Below are 18,508 nucleotides of genomic sequence, written 5' to 3'. Positions count from 1 at the left end.
ACTTCAAGAGGACTGCTTAATTAACAACAGCTTGTAGAGTGATTTCAAGATGGAAAAACATGGCAATTACTGCAAACAGTAAAGGCACTGCAGGCTAATTTTCATTGATGATAAAGTTGATTAACAAATACACAGCTCTAATAAACACTGTTACTGCTTTTGAGTGCAGGAGCAGGTGAAGAGTTGCCATGAGAACTGATGCAGCTGAGTGTGCTCAGTTCAGCACTACTGATGTCTCTATTATTATGGTAATTGTGTTCATTGATCACGAGGAGTAGATTTACCAAAGTGAGGGACTGTCACTCCCTCTTGACTCTGCCTGATGGTGGAAGTGCTCTGAGGCATCTCAAAGGAGTGAGCACCTGGTGACAGTCTCACCTCTTAGAGCCCCCGTGTGATGGGCTGTCTCCCAGGGGAATGCCAACACAAAACCAATAAAGGGATGTAAGGCACCATACAAACATGCTCTGTAAAAGAGGCATCATTTATGAGCATTGCCCTTTTTTAGTTTTCAATGCTAATCATCAGCACTCTGAAGTTTGTTTAACCTTCTCTTTCTTAAGACATGGCAGCTGATTTTTTTTGTTTGTTTGTGGGTTTTTTATTGTTTTGGTTTTTTGTTGTTGTTGGTTTTGTTTGTTTGGGGTTTTTTTGGGGGGGAGTCTGGTTGGGGTTTATTTGGTTTTTTATTTTTCTTAAGTTGAGGCATTTTGCAATGCCTTAGGGCAATGCTAAGGATCTTCTACCCTGTAGCTTGAGACTTTGAGAAAAGTTTTGTTTTTCATCTCTCCCTACACACTTGTTTTAATTTGGTATATCCAGCTCCAGGAAATGGTCCGCTGCATTGTAACAAATGAATTAATGTCAAACTAATCTTTTTTCTTTCCCTGAAACAGCTAAAACTCTAATTTAAGAGGGATGAATACAGGTACAGAAACCTCATCTCATTATTTACAATCTCTGTCTTGTAAGTTGTTACTTGTTGTTTTAGCAACACAATTAGAAACATGTTTTTAAAAGGAAAAAACACTTGTCATTGAGTTATGACCTGTACAGCCCTTCTCTGCCATGTTGTTATTTTCAGTAAAATGTTTACTTTCTTTTAAATGGCTGAAGTGATGCTTAGGAATAGTTACGTGGAACCATTGCTAATTACCATGGTGAAATGCGTCTATCTACAGGGTAGAAATTGCCATACTAAAATGCCCTTTTGTCTTTACATCAAGTCAGATATGGAAAAAAATACAACTTGATTTTGCAGTTCTGGTTCCTATACATATTCAGAAATAAGTCTGCTAAATAAATTACTTAATGAGAGTTTACTGTCTTCCTCCTGTAGTCCCTACACAGTCAAGTAGGCAGAGCAGTCTGCTTTTGTCACTGTGCATCAAAAACCAGGTAGTCACTTGCAAAGTTCCAATCAGTTGTAATGCATAACACAACAGAAAGATGTCAGTGTGGATATCATTTGAGCATGATGTGCTTTATTAAATAACTGCCTGGTTTTGATTATTTTTTAATCCTGCTGAATGGTGCATGTAAGGCAGAGGACCAGATTAATTCTAGATCTCAGTTGAGACTGGAAGGTTGAGCTGAGCTGATCTGATGAACAGCCAATAAATACAGACAATCACATTTTAATAGGAAAATGAGTAGATGAATAGTTTTTTTCTTTAAATGTCTATTTACAGCTCATCACCAGGAACGCAGCTTCAGGTTTATTTTTCATTTCATGTACCAAGGTTGAGAGTGCATGCTTTAGAAAAGAAGCTCTACAAATACATTCATACCATAGCACAATGCAGTATGTCAATAAAAAGAAAAGCAATAAGGTTTGGGAATAATTTGAACAGCTTGATTTTTCCTGACCATTACTTAAGAACTTGAAATGTGAGGTGTGTTAGAATTAATAAATACTACCCTACATGAAATAATGGCACAACAGAAGGGTTTTGTGCCTTTTTATCAAGCACAATAAAAGCAGAAAATACATGCCACCCCTTGACTGATCTCACATCACAATATTTTGATTACTATTAATAGTCACATGCCTCAATAAGCCTGAGAACTGTGGTACATCAGTCCTGCTCCCACTGTGTTTGGTGGCAGAACTAAGACTCCCATAGGTTTCAGTACCTGCAAATTGTAGCCTTAGTGGTGAACACAGAAACAAGGATGTGAGCTTATTTACTGATCTATGTTATTACAGTAGCCAAGTCCCTTGGTCCTTATTCAAAGAGATTTCTTATCCCCATTAATTGTAATTAGTGCTCCATGAGGAAGCAACTTTTGCTATTCTATATTTGGAAATCAAGTGTTTCAGGTTTTTGTAAGAAGGAAAAAGGGGGTGCTTTTTGTATGCAGTATTGCTGCACTTGCCTCTGAAGTGGGAGTGGCAGCTAAGCCTTTCATGCTGCAGCTTGCAGCTGGAAGGGGGTGCTTGGTTGGGGTGAAGCAGATCCAAAAATATTTATTGTCTCAGCATTTGTTATTGTACATTTTCATCTGATGTTGGTAGCTTTTCTCTGTTGTGTTTTATAGTTTAATCCTTAGCAGCAGGAGACCACCCCTGATTTCAATGCTCTGCTGACTTCCTTCTCATCCCTCTGGTACTTTTTCAGACCTGCAGCTCCCACTTGTGACCCCAGACTGTTCTGGCCAGCCTGGACTGTCAAGGGCCAGCACCACACGAAATGTGTCCCAGGGCGGCACAGTCACTGAGCAGGCACGTGCCTCCCATCTGCAGCACTGGTGGAAGCAGAGCATGAGCACAAAGCTGTAAGTTAATGATGACCCACCCTCAGAAACTGCCAGTGCTTCAGCATGAAGTTATTTGGGAGTCAAGGACACAGAATGCAGCAAAAGAGGAGACCACAGCAGATGGAGCACTTGGATGTATTGCATCTCATACTTGCAGAATGTTTCTTTCTGTGTTCTGCACTTGGATGTATTGCATCTCATACTTGCAGAATATTTCTTTCTGTATTAGCCAAGTTTGCACATGTTTTGGGTATAAACATCTGAGTCTTGAGGCATTGAAACACCTCGACAAATAAATACAGACCCAGAGACACCCCTGAACCTTTAGGTCTCATGGTGGCTGAGCTTTTTCCTGCTCCAATCCCTGCTTTGCCCCTACCACAGACACAGTCCTTTGCACAGAGATCCCCCTTAAGGTGAAGAACCAAGAAGTATTTGATAATTTGTCTGTTATCAAGTGCTGTTTCCTACATCACACTATTTCACAAATTTTATGTTCTGAGGATCTGCTATTCTGCAGAGGGGAGAAAAATTTCTCTTTAAGATAGATGTTATTAGACTTACTTAACAGATAACAAAGTTGACGTCTGGAAAGGCCACATATTGCCAAAAATTACACAGAAATGGAAGAAGAGCCCCTTGTCTTTTACCAGTAATCAGTCATGGAGACCCATAATTTCTATAGTCATCTTCCCATTGAATTTTCTATGAGGTAAATTGATGCTCAGAGATTTTAACAGACAGATTAATAATGTGAATATGCACATTGTGAATATGCACAAGTGTAGCTCAGATTTCCCCAAGTAATGAGCTTTTAAATGACAGGGTTTTTTTCTTGGGTTTGCTTTTTTTCTATTCTTTTTCTATGGCTGACTGTGTGCACTAAGGAAGCTGTAGGCCAGTTTTTAGAGAGCTGCATCACTTTTTAAACAAAGTTGCTTGCAGAATTCTTAGGTTTAAATGATTTGTTATAGGTTATTTCTAGGTATCCTAGTCTTTCATAATATTTGGAATGATTGTATATGGCTTTCATTAGGGGAAGTATGCAGCACCACATGTTTCTGTTCCTTTATTACAGAAGAAAGGGCTGACAATAGTGCAGTCTTTACCATAGGGTTTGGTGGGGATGTTCTTCTGAATTCACTACAAATCAGCATTAAATAGAGTACCTTCACTATGCATTTCTGTTATTTAACATGATTGGATTTCTTTAGTGTTTAATTTAATCTTGATTTAATAATTCACTCTGAATAGCCTGGATTTGTAATGCTTAATTATTCCCACAGTGCAGTTACCCATATGTATTCTCAAACATCACTCCCTCCAAATATAGTTGCTTCCCATGTTTGGAAACTAAGAGTTGAAAATGCTGAAATCAGTAAAACTACTTGTTGTAAAGCTTTGTTCTAGCCTACTTGATTTAACCTACTGTATTGCATAACTTGGGGGAAAAAGGACTAATTTCCTATTTCCACTAATTTCACTATTTCATTATTTTCTTATAGCTCATTTACAGAAGAACTGTATTAATGATACATATTTTTTATTACTTCCCAGGAATCAAGTATCAACATCAGACCACAAGGATGTCCTTAAAGCTCAGGACTTTTCTGTAATCATCAAAGCATATGTGCTTGTGACATCCTTAACACCTCTGCGGGCATTCATTCATTCAACCACCACTGTCTGGCATCCACCCAAGAAGAAGCATTTTACCATAAAGGTAAAACATTTAATTTCCTCAGTTTTCCATCTTTCAAGCAAAGTACATAGACAGAAAACTAGAGAATACTTTTCTTCTCTTTTATTCCTTCTTTATTAGCAGCCCACAGCCTACAGTGAATATTCTTCTAATGTGCAGTTTTCATTTCTCAGAACAAGAGGGGTTTGCTTCATGAAGCAGAAAAGCATTGCCCCATGCACAGGGGCCCTGGGATTTGCAGGTGTCCAAGCCCATTTTTATTGGTCACATTTGACAGCAGTTGCAAGGTCAGAGTTTTCTCTAAAGCACAGCAGTGTGGGTGCTGCCACGCAGTAGCAACTTTTGCTGGGATATTGACAGTGTTGTGAAAAGGGAAGTGTAATATTTAAAAGAGTTTGTTTAGATTTCATTTTTAGGTGCAGTAAAACAGACTAGGGGAGGGTCGGGGTACTTCTAAATAAGGGGAAGGAAGTATACAAGTATACCATGGATAGTGTGGTTCCCCCATGGTCTCAATTTTATGAAGAAGGATATTGCATATGCAACTTAGATTAATTCTGCAAGTGCATGGAGATACCCCTCTCACTCCACATCTTGCTTGCTCAGCAAATATGCCTTCGCATTCCTTTCTTCTTCTAGCAGGGACTGTGCTTGTAACACATAAGCTCTTTATGAAGAAGCTACAGTTGTGCTGCTGCTTCTTCCCTTTTGAAGAATTAAGGTCCAAATGTGGCAGTGATTTCTTGAGGTTGCACACATGAACTCCTGCAGCAGCTCTTAAAGGATGGGTGTGCTTTGGCCATGTAGCCTTCTTGGGGTAGGAGCAGGTCATGGTTTTGGATCACTCTGATATCACTGTGGTATCACTGTCAGGACTGCTGATGGTATCAGCCATTTGGTTCTACAATTTTAGCTCTTGCCAAGTGGAGTGACTAGTTTAAAGCTCATTATCTAATTCTAGTCATTGGAGAAACAGACACCTCTAGAGGACAAATCATCCCACTTAATTTAGACACCAGTTTTGGAATGAGTTTCCTTGTGAAAGTGTTTGCTTCCTTCTATGGGCTATGACATTCTTAGAGAACATGCCAAATTCTGGATTGCCAAAACTAGGTGAGTTGAATCAACTTCTCTCTTCCCCCCACTTAAGCTATGGAAGCCCATGGAGATATATTACTTTGGCATGTATTTTCCTCCATTTACATTTATGAAGAGTAATGGTCACTTGCTTTCAAACCCTGGTATTCAGTTTTGGTTTATTTTTATTAAAATAGCACAATATACAGCAGCACCACTGTTGCAGCTGAAGAAGGGACTACTTTAAAGGCTAGTAGTCATTAGTAATTGTTATATGGCTCTGGAAAACAATTCCCACTGAGGGAAGTCTGCTGAACAGAGTTCCAGCCACCATTTGCAGAGCACTTTGGCAGCTGAAGAAGCAATAAAGATGATAGATGGAAGTAGCAGTGCATCTACAGTTGTTCCAATCTGTTTACTGCTGTTGTGGCATTATGCCTTCCCATAGCTTCAGACAAACTCATCAAAATTGTGAAAAATACACAAAAGATAGGCACTTGTGAAAGAAAGCGCATTTGTAATGATGTGGACATTGAAATGCAAATTAACAAAATAATGGAAAATGGGGTGTGTAAGGCTGCCTCTCAGCACAGTGTGCCCTGTAAAGAACGTGGGGAGCTTCCAGAAGAGAGACACTGGGATTTCATAGAGTGGCTAGGAAACACTGCTGGAAAAATCATGTAGAGAGTCTGTGCTTGATGCAGAGTGAACAGGCAGGTCACCCACCAGAAAATACTTGGGAAAAGGCAAATTCAGCCATTGATATACTTTGTTAAGAGATTTTGTCAAGTTTCTCAAAAACTTCATTGAGCCCTTCATCACCTTCCAGTGTGACATACAATGTCAGCAGAGTCATCTCTCCCAAAGTAGCCAGTGGAGCGATGCATGCTTGTACCAGCCAAGGAGCCTGGTGCTGAAAGCTCCTAAGCTTCAAGTTTCTGCCAGCTCTATTGTATAGGATGGAAATTGCCACGTTTTGAAGCTTCAACCTGTCAATAGTCTACAAAGACAGAATCTCCAAGACTTGTTTTTCCACTGCTTGACAGAATACTCACTGGGTACTCAACACGCCTAGAGGGGAGACTGGTCTGGAAAAATTTGCCAGTGTTTTTCCACAACAGACTGAGTTTGTTTTGTTTTGTTTTGTTTAATTTCATTTTGTTTTGTTTAATTTTGTATTTTTTTTAATGCAGAGATGAGAATCATTTTGATTATCTGCATTCAGTAATGTTGTACCATAATTTAGAGATCTCCTCAGTGTCTATAGACCTCTGGTCAGGAAATATTTTCTCATGCCAGTATAATTACAACAGTTTTAATGAGAAATTCATCCACATTTGTGGTTAACTTAGTTATGCTGTCACAAATTCAGTATGTTAAAATTTGATCTCCCATGTACAACAATGCCTTATGGTTGCTAGGAGTTACTAGAATGTGGGATATATGAAAGAGATTTAAAAAAACCCTGGAGATGGGGTAGGTATATAATATCAATAATTGAGAGAAACTGTGTAAAGAAAAAACAGGAGTTTCATAAAAGAATACTGCATTCTCCACTGCCTTTTTGTTAGTAAACTATGGTAAATTATTTTTTGCAATGCATATTTGCTTTTTATAGTCATAGTGGCATGACTTCAGAATGATTTCTTGAATAAGCATTGGTCAAATGGCAGTTCAGGAAGAGTTCAAGTGTGTTTTGCTCACCAGCTGCCAGATTTTCTCTGGATTATACATATTTTAGTATTTCATTTCAGAAAGCAAAAGAAGGTAAATCCTGAGCTGGCATAAGGATTTTGTGTGCAGTCAAAGGGTAACAAAAGTGCAATTCCAAATTTGGGCCCAGCATGGGAAGATGCAAGAGATGCAGGGGAGAGAATGGCTTTCTGTCACACTGATGTTTAGATATGAGGCTTGTGTAATAGCCCAATTTCTTTGAGGAGGACTGGAAACTGCTTATTTAGACTATCTCTTTGTTGAAAAATTATTAATAAAATAGAAGCTTTGTATTTCGCATATTGTACCAATTAAAGGAAGAGTCTCTGTCAATGTATTCAATAATTGCTTTTGTATTAATTGACCTTATGTATGTTCATTAAGAAGAATGCTGACCCCTAATAATTATTTCTTTTGTAGAAGCCAGTGTGCAAATCCATAATTTATGATCAATTATTTCAAGGCTTAACACAGTGAGAACTTCTTCCTTTGCCCTGCCATTAACCTTTCCTCACCTGATCCAGTGCTTTATGAAGGGATGCACTTTTTTAGACAGAGGTACCACATCCTGCATCATCAGGGGAGGCTCTTCTGTGCTGTCAGCAACTTCCCGTGGCCCCTGCTATGGCTCATCATCCTTTTGCTCATCCAAAATAGACAGGTGCCTCCTGGACTTGAGTTCCTTGACTGGTGTTCTTGCATAACCCTTGATGTGCTCAGATGAAACTCTGTTCTTAAGTAATTTTCTAGTTGTGAAGTGCAGTAAGTATAATTTATTAAAGCAGTTTGCTGTTTAGTCTGCTGTGGTGTGAATTACTGCAACTGAAACTCTCTTTGTGTATTAAGCATTTGGAAACTTGAGTAAGGAAATATTTTTTTCTACTTAGCATACATGCAAATAAAACTGGACCCTCATCTTTACAGGAAATCCATCTCTTAATATGACGTGGCAGTCTGGCTTAGAGCCGAGCATGGTGGAAATTAAGTTACAGTATTGCCCTCAAGTGCCCAACTTTGGTACTACTTGAAGTAGCACCCACACATTTTTAACGTGAGATAGAATGCAAACATATATACAGGTAAAGAGCAAGATGCTTGAAAACAGCAGAAAGGCTTGGTATTTTTTTTTCCTTTATTTTACTTTTTTGTGGTTTTTTTTTTTTTTTTTTGTGGTTTTTTTTTTTTTAATTTTTTTTTTTTTTTAATTTAATATCACTTCCTTGTCACTTACAGGAGCAAACACAAAAGAAAAATTACCATTAATTCTTAATCAATTAGATTGCATGTTTACTTGGGACTAAAATTAAATTCACTTATTATGCTCTGTAGAATGCTGTGGTGCTCTTCTTCCTGGGAGACTGGACATAATATAATGCCATCTCTGTTTTCTTTCCTCATGGTATCTATAATTTCTCTTTTCACTCATGTAAGAATGGAAGTCAGTCTGGACTGGGGAGATCAAAGACATGCTTAGTATGACACTCCATTTGTGGCAGTCAAGAGAGCATCATGAATCTCTGTAGCAGGACAAACATAAAGTGGTAGTGCTCCCTAGGCAGACTATATTTATTTCTGGTAACCTGTGGGGTTAGGAACACAAAACTGGAAGTAGAATGTATGTCTTGATGCTTAATAAGCTCCAGTGGGCTGTTATGCATGCAATTTTCTACTAGATTTTTAAATTCATGAATGCTTTTGGTCTTAGCAATGTCTTCAAGCAGTGATACTGTACAGATTATTTACGTGTCACTTGAGAAGGAGTATTTGTTTGCTTTAAAATTTAAGCAAAGTCAAATATGACTTGATTTCATATCCTTAATTATCATCTTAAAAGAAAGAATAAGAAATCCTTCTTTGTCTTCTTCATCTATGTCAACCTGTCATGCAGTGCACAAACAAAATTCTTTCTGGAGTTTTTTTCTGCTATTCTCATTCTGAACATCCCTATGTAGCTAAGTAAGAGCTTGAGACTAAATGTCCTTTACAACATGTGGATATGTCATAAGTTTTTCCACTATTATCCTGGCCCTTAGCTGTCTGGTGTTTTTCTAGTTCACATATCCTCTTGCCTTGGCTGTTCATTCCAGTCAGCTCTGTAAGCATACCCTTCTCTGGCTTCCAGCTTTCCTAGACTTGCCTCCTACTACCCTGACTCTTCTCATTCTTCCTTTTTCTGAGTTCCAGCTTCCCTCAGTCAGGATGATACACTTTTGGTCCTCACAGCAACCTGGAAACACTGTTAGTAAATCACCTTTACATTCCCACTAATAAGTCAGAGCTGAATTGGGAAACCATTCTTAGTTCAGACTCAGTCAAAAAGCCTAATTTCATGGTTGCTGAAGCTGGTGACTGGCTTTTTGCTTTTGGACTTAGTCTTAGGAGCAACGAGTTCTAGAGAAAAGGAACCTTTCTCAGATGGCCTTTTCTTCTCCACGTAATTAAGTTATGAAAGTGTTAAGGGGCAAGATGTTGGGGCTTTTTCTGAATATTTTTTTTTCTGGACAATTTAATATCATCTTTCTAAAAATCATACATAATGAAAAATATATACAGAACTGGGAAATCTACTGTAAAAAATAGTTGGACACTAATGTGATTTTCCCTTGCATCAAGTGCCCTGTTAAAGCTGCAGAGAAAGGGTACATTCTAACATAAATCAGGAGTGGAATAAACAGATCTACCTGAAGCTAATGCAATAAACTTATGATAAATTACTGAACTGTTTTCTCTGTGTTTTATTCTGGAAGCATTGGTACCTGATTCATGGGTACATTTTTCTCCCATTACATGGCCTTTGATTATTTTTATATGCTCTGGTCAGCAGAAAGGTCCACCTGTGGTAGCAGACAATATATGAAATTGCTTCATTACTAAGTATGCTTCTTCTTGGCCTTCTGTGTGGAATTAGTTTTTATTCTTGCAGACATCTCAGATATCTACATGCTTCCGTACATATAATCAAGGAGATTCTTGTTTTTGTGTAAACCAGTATTTTTATACCTATGAACAACTACCTACGCCCAAAACTATTTGGACCTGGTGAAGAAATTTCACCAAAGATAGACTCAGTAAAAAGAGTGAATGTTCAAAAGTGAACTGATAGAATAGAGCCTAAGTTGAAAGTTTTAGAGATTTATTGAATTTATTCAAGCTATTTTCAAGAAGAGGCAATTACTGTAAGACATTGAGAGCCTGAAGATCCAGCTGATCAGAGGGAGTGCAACAGCTCCAGTGCACAGCAGAACAATCTAGAGAGTATGCCCTTTGCTACTTCAAAAAGAGTAAATTGGAAACCAGAAATTTCACTCCTCAGACATAAACCTTACTTTCAGCTCTTACCCTGATAACTTTGTCTGCCATATCATTTTGAAGGCTACTACTAGGAACCAGTAATCGTTTTCAAAATCGATTCACATGAATACTGTAAAGTAGGATGTTCTAAATGCTAAAATGTAAACCTCAAAATTGCATTGAATTACTCAGTAGTGGTCTCTTTTCTTCTACCTCTTTGCCTCTGAGGTAGGTTCAGAGCTCATCCATGCCCCCAAATGGGAGTTACTGTTGCAGGAAAGAATGTAGGAGTTCACATTGTCTAACCAAACCCAGAAGTTTCTAACTGATGATATACAATCAACTGGCAGCCACTAATTATAATATACCTTCTATCAGTTTCAGTAACAGAAGAGATAAATCATTATACCAGGCACTTAAAACACTTCATTGAACATTGCACATTTCTAAACATCCTTCTGTAAATGCTCTCTGATGCTCTGGTGGCATCTGCTCATTCACCCATGTTTATCCAGCCTCTATCTCACAGGCAACACAGGTTAGACACAGTGCTGCTCTCCCTTCTTTCTGCACCTCTGCTTGTAGAAGTGGGGGCCCTGCTCTGTGGGTGCCCATTTCACATGTACCCATGCAGGACCTGTGCCCATCCTTACATCCCAGTATTCCCTGAAGTCTAGGCAGAAGCTGTGGTGCTAGCAGGCTGATTTGTGGCAGTGCCTGACCAGGTTTTGGCTGCTGCTTTCTCCACCACTGCTTTCTCCACTCTTCCACTTTCTGCTGCTGCAAATTTTCCTGCTCCTTTTCTGTTATTTTCCAAGCTGACTACTTTGTTCCAAAAGTCACTTTGTAATTTCCTGGTTACTGTTTAACCTTGCTGATGGTCACATTCCTCTGTATCATGGTTAAATTTGGTCAAACATCATCCCAGACAGTTCTGCATACTCCAGGTACACAGGTGGTGGTGTCCATGGGAAGGCTGTGTGAGCACTCCAGTGATAGATCTTGTGTCTGTCTTCAGTGTCTCACTTACATTCTCCAGGGGAACCAAGCAGTTTCAGATTGCAATTAATGTCACTGTTTTGAGACATCTGCTTTAGGATGCCGTAAATTATGCTCTTCAAGCATCTGTGTGCTGCAGTGAGGTGTAAAGGGAACTTAGACATGTAGCTTGTACATAGACATAATCTGTGCAGTCTTGTAGTGTGGGATTCCTCTGCAATATTGGCACCTGAGAGAATTTTCTTCATGTGAGCTGTGTCTCTGAGCACCTGTCACAATCAGCAGAGAGCTAAGTAGTGCAGTCAGTAAAGGAAGGTATTCTAAGTTTGATTTTATGGCCATTCCCAATATTAGTTAAGGAAAATCTTTCTTGTTTGTTTCATCAGGAGGTAAGATTGTTTAGGATTGAGCTAGAAGGCAATCTCAGAAAGATCACTACAGTTTGGTTTTATACTCTTTCTCAAGGCAATCCTCAGATGACCATTCAGGTAACTGCCCCAGGCTGCCCCAGCAGCTCTCCTGAGAAATTAATTTGCAGAAAAATTGCCAGAGGAAAATCTTCTTGAGGGAATTACTACAGTCATCATAACTTTCATCCAGTGAGTGCCACACTCTTCCACTCTTCAGGCCCCATGGCTCTATGCATGAAGTCTGCAAATCAGAATTCCTTTGTCAATTAAATTGCCTTTTTTCAATGTGTCCGACCTTTACCTGATGATTCAGTGTATTTTTGAGGAGCCAGAGGGATCTCTGTCATTGAGATTATAAGGCTACTTTTAATGACTGCAGATTTTAAAAACTAGATGTCAAAATGGGTAAAAGAAAAAGCATCATAAAATTAATATTGAGTTGGCCTTTTTTTTTCCCCCAGTGGCTTTTCCTAAAGCAAGAATTTATTGGGCAGTGAAAGGTCAATGAGTTTAAATTAATTTGAAGATTATTTCTAATTCATTCTGCCTTTACAGAAAATGTGTACTTGATCCAGGTAACTTGACTGCATTTGCACACTTCTGTAAGGCATTACATAAATATTTGGAACATACCTCCACCTGTAGGAGTCCAGCATTTGGGTGAAGACCTTCAGCTTCTGAGAAATCTTGCAGTTCTGTATATAATGGTGTCATGGTATAAAATAAATATGCATGTCTGCATTTAGTCTTGCAGCCTACTAAAATTTAAACCCTGTTCCTCTGCTTAAAAATTGGCCAGCCAGAGGTCAGCTTTCTCCCAGAATAGGTTCCTGTAATTGCCAGCAGTATTTCCTACTCTGTCCTCTTTAAATTGTTCGAGGCTTCTGTTAATCTCACTCTGTCAATGGTGAGGGTGCATTTTGCTGGACAGGCAGTCTGTTTCCTCTGAAAGGCAGAGGATCAGCATCAGTGGTGGTCACTTGAAGAAACCTTCAGCTCTTTAGTATTTTGCAGTTGAACACAGATATTGATATACTTTTATTCACTCAGAAGAACCTGAGGTTGCTGCAGATTTTCACACATTATCAGCCTTAACCCATACACTTTAAATTTTTCCTATCTATTGCTGTAAATCATGTGGAATCTGTTGAAGTCAAATCTAATCTGAACTTCTTTAAATAGGATTTTTTAATGAATTGGAATTTAACCTGAAGTATTCATCTCATCTCTATTGGTCCTGAACCAGGCTGCCTAAATATTTATTTTCAGCCATTGGCATAGAATAAACATTGGTTTAAAACCTGATATCCTCTAATGAGAACCTGTTGAGCAATGTTTCTTTTCTAGGCTGGCTAAGGAGAGCTGCAACTATAATGCCGTTTCTTGGAGATGCCAGTTTTATTTTAATGCCTGTTTTGATGGCAACAGTTGACTAATAATAGCCATCAGCATGCTCTGAGTACCAGTAGGGCAAGCCAGCCTGTCTTCATCAATTGTTACTAGAAATGTATGCATTACATATCCTTTGTGTTTACGTACTTGGAAACTGATTGATGGTGAGAGAGCAGATGAGCTAATGGCACTCTTGCTCTTCCTTCCACTAATCCCCATCTCTCTTTATTAAACTCTTCAACTCCTTATGCTCCCTGTGCAGCACAATAGCACATCTTACTTAGTCCTTCAATACCCACTGTGAATTTAGTAAGTTAGTTACTCTGTGCAAGCCACAGTAGTGGGAACGTAAGTTGTGTGCAGAATGTGGCAGAGGTGCTGGAAATAATTACAAAATTCAGCTGAAGAGCCACCTTGATGAGATGGGCCTTCATTTTAATTTTTAAACTTTTTTAACATGAACAGTTTAATTAACTGTGTTTGTCCTGATCAAAGAACTAACCACCTTGGTGAGATGAGCCTTCATTTTTTCTTTATTCACATGAACAGTTTAATTAACTAGTTTTGTCCTGAACAAGGAACTAAAGTGGAACAATTTCCCTTGGAGATGCATCTGAATCAGAACTGATCTGAAAAATGTGGAGCTTCTTGTTCTTAATCTTTGTACCACTCTGTGGGAGAAACACAGCTTTGGTGGTCTTAGGCTTTGGGGAAAAAGGACTCCTTCTCAGCCTGTTTTGGAGATGAAATAGACTGTGATGTGAGGAGCTGTATAATCTCTAAATAATGCATCTGAGGCTCCTTTGCTCCATAGGCTCATGGAACTGCAGTAGACATGAAAAACATTCTACAGTGTAGAAATACAGTGTGATTTAATTCAAGATATCAGCATCAAGCAAATATAAAAAAAAGAGAGTTGAGGCTATGCATGCAACCTTTGCTGCACCACTTCCTGCAGTCACAAGTTTAATTTTATAACTTCAGGCATGTATGTTGTTGTCATTTTTTCCCTACTGGCATTTCAAATAGCTTTACTGAAAAGACAAAATAAAGTCACAGGCACTATATACCTTCAGCACAGATCTGTGCATGGGTCACCATTCTTTTAGTCAATAAAACTTGGCAAGGCAATCACTTGTTGAAATAAAAACAGAGGTGATAAGAACAGGAAGGCAAACAGACCAAATTCCTACTCTTCAATTATTTACCAGCACAACTGGATGGAGTTAGTGAAACCGAAGAGAGCAAAAGCAAAGGAGGATCAATGTTAGCTGCATCAATCTCCCATGGCTGGCTGTAAGCAATGTTACAGTATTTTTAAAAAGGAAATTGAAAAGTGCCTATTACATTTAACTACAATATGCTACCTGAAGAAACCAAAAGCCATTAATCTGTGCCAGTGCAGACCAGTGTGCTTGAAAGTATTTATACTCAGAAGGGAAGATTCCAAAACTTTCTAGAAAATACTGTGGACTAGGGTATAGAGAAGAATGCTCTAAGTTCTCGTGTCAGCACGTCATAGCACATCACCAGGAACTAGCGTTGTATGCAGAGATCCTTACTGGGTCTGTTCCTGTTCAGCATCTTTGTTAAATGCCTGGATGATAGGGCAGAGGCTACACTCAGCCCAATGATAACTCTAATGGAAATATGGTTCAAAGTCAGCCCCTTTCTTAGCACCAAGCACTCTGACACTACAAAACCTGCCTATGTCCCACTCTTCACTGGGTCTCTGTGCTGCTCCAGTTGTTTCCTGGAATCTCTATCTGAAGTGATGATCAGGGTGAATTTGCATGAGTGATGAAAGCACCTGAGGACAGGACTGTCCGTAAATATTACATTTACTGACAGCAGGTCAGTAAATATGCCATAGGGAGGATTCATGAGTCTGAAAACCACAGAATATGCAGAGTTTGGTCCAAATACGGGCTGCAGTGGCTGATCATTTTCCCAGCATCTTTCTTCTATACTCTGTTTAAAGCTTCTTGACTGGGGGTAAGGATGTGTAGTCAAGGTCCAGTGGGACAGCCCTTGGCACAGTATGTTAGGAAAAGAGAAGGCTTTTACTTTGAGTTTGCTATTACCCACTGGTGAAGATTCAAGTGGTGTTTTGAGGTTTTTTGCCTATAACCAGTGTCAGCAAAAGGTTTTATCAAAGTAAGCATAGATTCTGAGCAATATTTTTAAAACCATTTGTACAGATTTTGTTTCTGATATACTTATTTGTAAAGAAAATGTCATTCTCTATTAGTGTGGTGTGTTGGAGCTTTTCATTCCACTTCATTGTGCAAATGAATAAGAATTGAAGATGATATTACAAGGCAATTTTTATTTCTAGCAGTCTTTTAATTTATGGTTTTAAGCACTGTAACTGCTCAAAAATATATGTATTCTCTTTCACAGCTGCAAAGGTTTTTTGAGATATTCTTCAGAAACAGTTCTCCCCAACAAGCCTTCAACAACATGAAGGAGGCTATAAACAAACTTCTACTTATAACTGAGGTCTTCAGCAAATCATCTGCCTCAGGACCAAATTCTTTCAATCAGTAAGTGAATTGCAGTAGTCATTGTAATGCTAGTGTCAAGATAGCTCCTTAGAACAGAATAAAAATTGCAGAAGATACAAATATCTTAAAATAAAAATTTCCCATCTATTTCATACTTCTTTATAAAGTAAGGACATGCTGTGTTTAAGGAGTACAACTCTTCAATATCCCCAATGTTTCTAGTTTGTGAAAAGGTTCTGATAAATACTTAGGACCAGATGCTGTCCTAATGAAGTGTTTTGGGCAGCACAAATGAACAGAAATCACTTGCAATTGGGCTAGTCCTAACATACATGAAGCTGTATTTCCTTTCAGTGAGCATTCTGTCATATGTCAAGTATTTAATGCTAGAGTAGCCCAGATTGTTCAGAGCTGGCTCTAGCAAGCAATCTTAACAAGAGACACTGTAAAACGCTTTATAAAGTGTATGCTATGAAATATAGGCACCCACAGTCACATTTCTGTGTGTAATCACTATTAGTGTTATAATTCTTACACATAAATCAACCTCAATTATGTAATATTTTTACTAAATAAAATTATTATTTGTTTTATGTACGTTATGTCCCATCTCTGACATTTTTATGATAAGTACTAAATAAGTTGCTATTTATTAAGTTTATGTGTTTAAGCCTATTTTGAGAACCAGGTGTTTTAGTAGCAGTAATGTAAAGCTCATTATTTGACTTACACAAGTTGGGAATAAAGCTTACATTGTGAGTGGAGAGGGTAGCAAAGAGGGGAGGAGTGTAATGGGGATGAAGCTATTTTGACAGTGGTCCAAAATCCCTTTTTTACCAATGAAATGGACTCTCTTGTTTATGAACACAAGACTTGCTTATAGCTCCTGGTCCATGCCTCCAAACATCCCCATAGCTGCAGCAGAGCTCTTTGCTCAACTGAGCCTGGAGTGTTTCACCATCTCTTCCCCTCCAAATATCTTCAAAGCTTTTGCAGGACCTCATTCACTCTCTTCAAAAGGCATTTTTTCCTTCAACATCATTCACCTCCCTCTATGTCAAACATTAAAACCACTTTTATACAGCACTATTTTCATCACCTCATAATCTGATTCCTTCTGTATTTAATGCTGCTGACTCTTCTTAGAAATTTATTTAGTCTGTGTCACATGTTGTTTCTTGACTTATGTGTGTATGTTTTCCTGCATGTGTTCTCTGGACCTGTGTATGTATTGAATTTTACTGTGTATAGGGACATGGTTGAATTATGGGCTTGGCAGTGCTAGGTTTGTGATTGGAAACAATGATCTTAAAGGTCTTTTCCAGCCTAAATTATTCTATGATTCTGTATTTCCCAACAGTACCTACCCTCACTGAAACAGGCTCCTTTTATGTTGTATTTCAGATGCAGCCAATGTTTTCAGATGCTTACCTTTGACCTTGGATTTGGCATGTCCATACACCCAGTAGTTCTAAAGGTGAGAAAATTGCACAAATTATTGCTTCACTCAACAAAATTGCACCAAAAACACAGCAGAAAAACCTCTTTGATAGGTACCCTCAAATGTCTAAGAAATGTACCAACACTTTAATATTATTTTGGCTGATTGTGAAGAGTTTCTGTAGAAGAAACCAGTTTTTAAGAGTCAGAGTTCCTATGATTAAATTCCCCAGACCATCAAAATGTGCAAACTTCTCAGTTTACATTAAAAGATTAGCTATTACCCCAAATGAATATCAGTGAAACAAAATCCATAAGAAGCACTGCATAAGAGTGGAGTTAGGTTTTAAATGTGACAGACCAAAGATGAATAGAGGAAATTAAAAAACCACAACTGGCTTTTAATATGAATTAAAAGTTCTCCATAAATTGGATTGTACTTCTTCATTTCATTATCTGCTTTGACCTCCACTGTGCTGCCTTCTTCCTGGATGATCCACAAGGCCCTTAAAACCAGGGAAATGAGACTGTGCCAGGTTTTGTACCACTCCTGCCTCAGAACAACCTGTCCTGAAGCAATTATTGTACTGATTTCCAGCTGTTCTCGTTACCTCATGTATACACATGAATATGCATGTGCCTAGGTATGTAACATTTTCTTTATATTTATGATATACAAATATTAACAAAAAATAATTAATATATCCCCACTTAAAATCTGTTCAAGTGTCTAGTAATAACAATGCAGTCAATCTCTGCATTCTTCAGGAAAAAAAAATCTTTAAACACATAGGAAAAATGCATATATGAAAGGAAGGAAGTTTGCAGAATTTAAAAAGTCAATGAAGACAACATTTTTAATTAGTCTAAGAAGACTTATTTAGTTAGTATGACAAATGTGGTATGTCATAACAACTTGATAATTGTACACCAGGCTGTAAAAATTTATCCCAGAAGAGCTTAAAAAATAAAACATAGCGTTTGCCCTCCTGCATAGAAGTTTCAACTATTATCCGTTACCCATAAGTTTATAGGAAATCAGTAGGATTTAGTGTTTTTTTCTGAAAAAACAAATGTCTCTGGAAAATAGCTGTTGATAATTAATGCAACATTGACTTTGAATATTATATCTTGTAATTTATATTATGCACACAACCTATTCATATTGGTTCTATATTTGTGTTTATTAATGTTTTAGTCATATTTCATAAAAAAAA

General features: G+C 38.1%; 1 protein-coding gene across 2 annotated transcripts in view; it reads left to right on the top strand.

Annotated features, from left to right (window-relative positions):
- The window catches only part of CPED1 (cadherin like and PC-esterase domain containing 1), a 152,506-nt gene that overhangs the window by 49,431 nt on the left and 84,567 nt on the right, over positions 1-18,508 (top strand). Inside the window, exons 2-6 of one of the 2 annotated variants that reach the window (XM_059471506.1) lie at positions 897-928; positions 2,622-2,778; positions 4,318-4,483; positions 15,748-15,890; positions 17,256-17,328. In XM_059471506.1, the coding sequence (XP_059327489.1) occupies positions 919-928; positions 2,622-2,778; positions 4,318-4,483; positions 15,748-15,890; positions 17,256-17,328 (549 nt within the window). In that variant the 5' untranslated portion in view covers positions 897-918. The remainder of the gene's footprint in view (positions 1-896; positions 929-2,621; positions 2,779-4,317; positions 4,484-15,747; positions 15,891-17,255; positions 17,329-18,508) is intronic. The other variant, XM_059471505.1, reaches the window with a different exon arrangement.

The sequence above is a fragment of the Ammospiza nelsoni genome, chromosome 5 (genome assembly GCF_027579445.1).
Source record: "Ammospiza nelsoni isolate bAmmNel1 chromosome 5, bAmmNel1.pri, whole genome shotgun sequence".
In the NCBI taxonomy this organism is placed as follows: Eukaryota; Metazoa; Chordata; class Aves; order Passeriformes; family Passerellidae; genus Ammospiza; species Ammospiza nelsoni.
The sequence above is the reverse complement of the archived record's forward strand: the minus strand, read 5'-3'. Positions and strand labels throughout refer to the sequence as shown.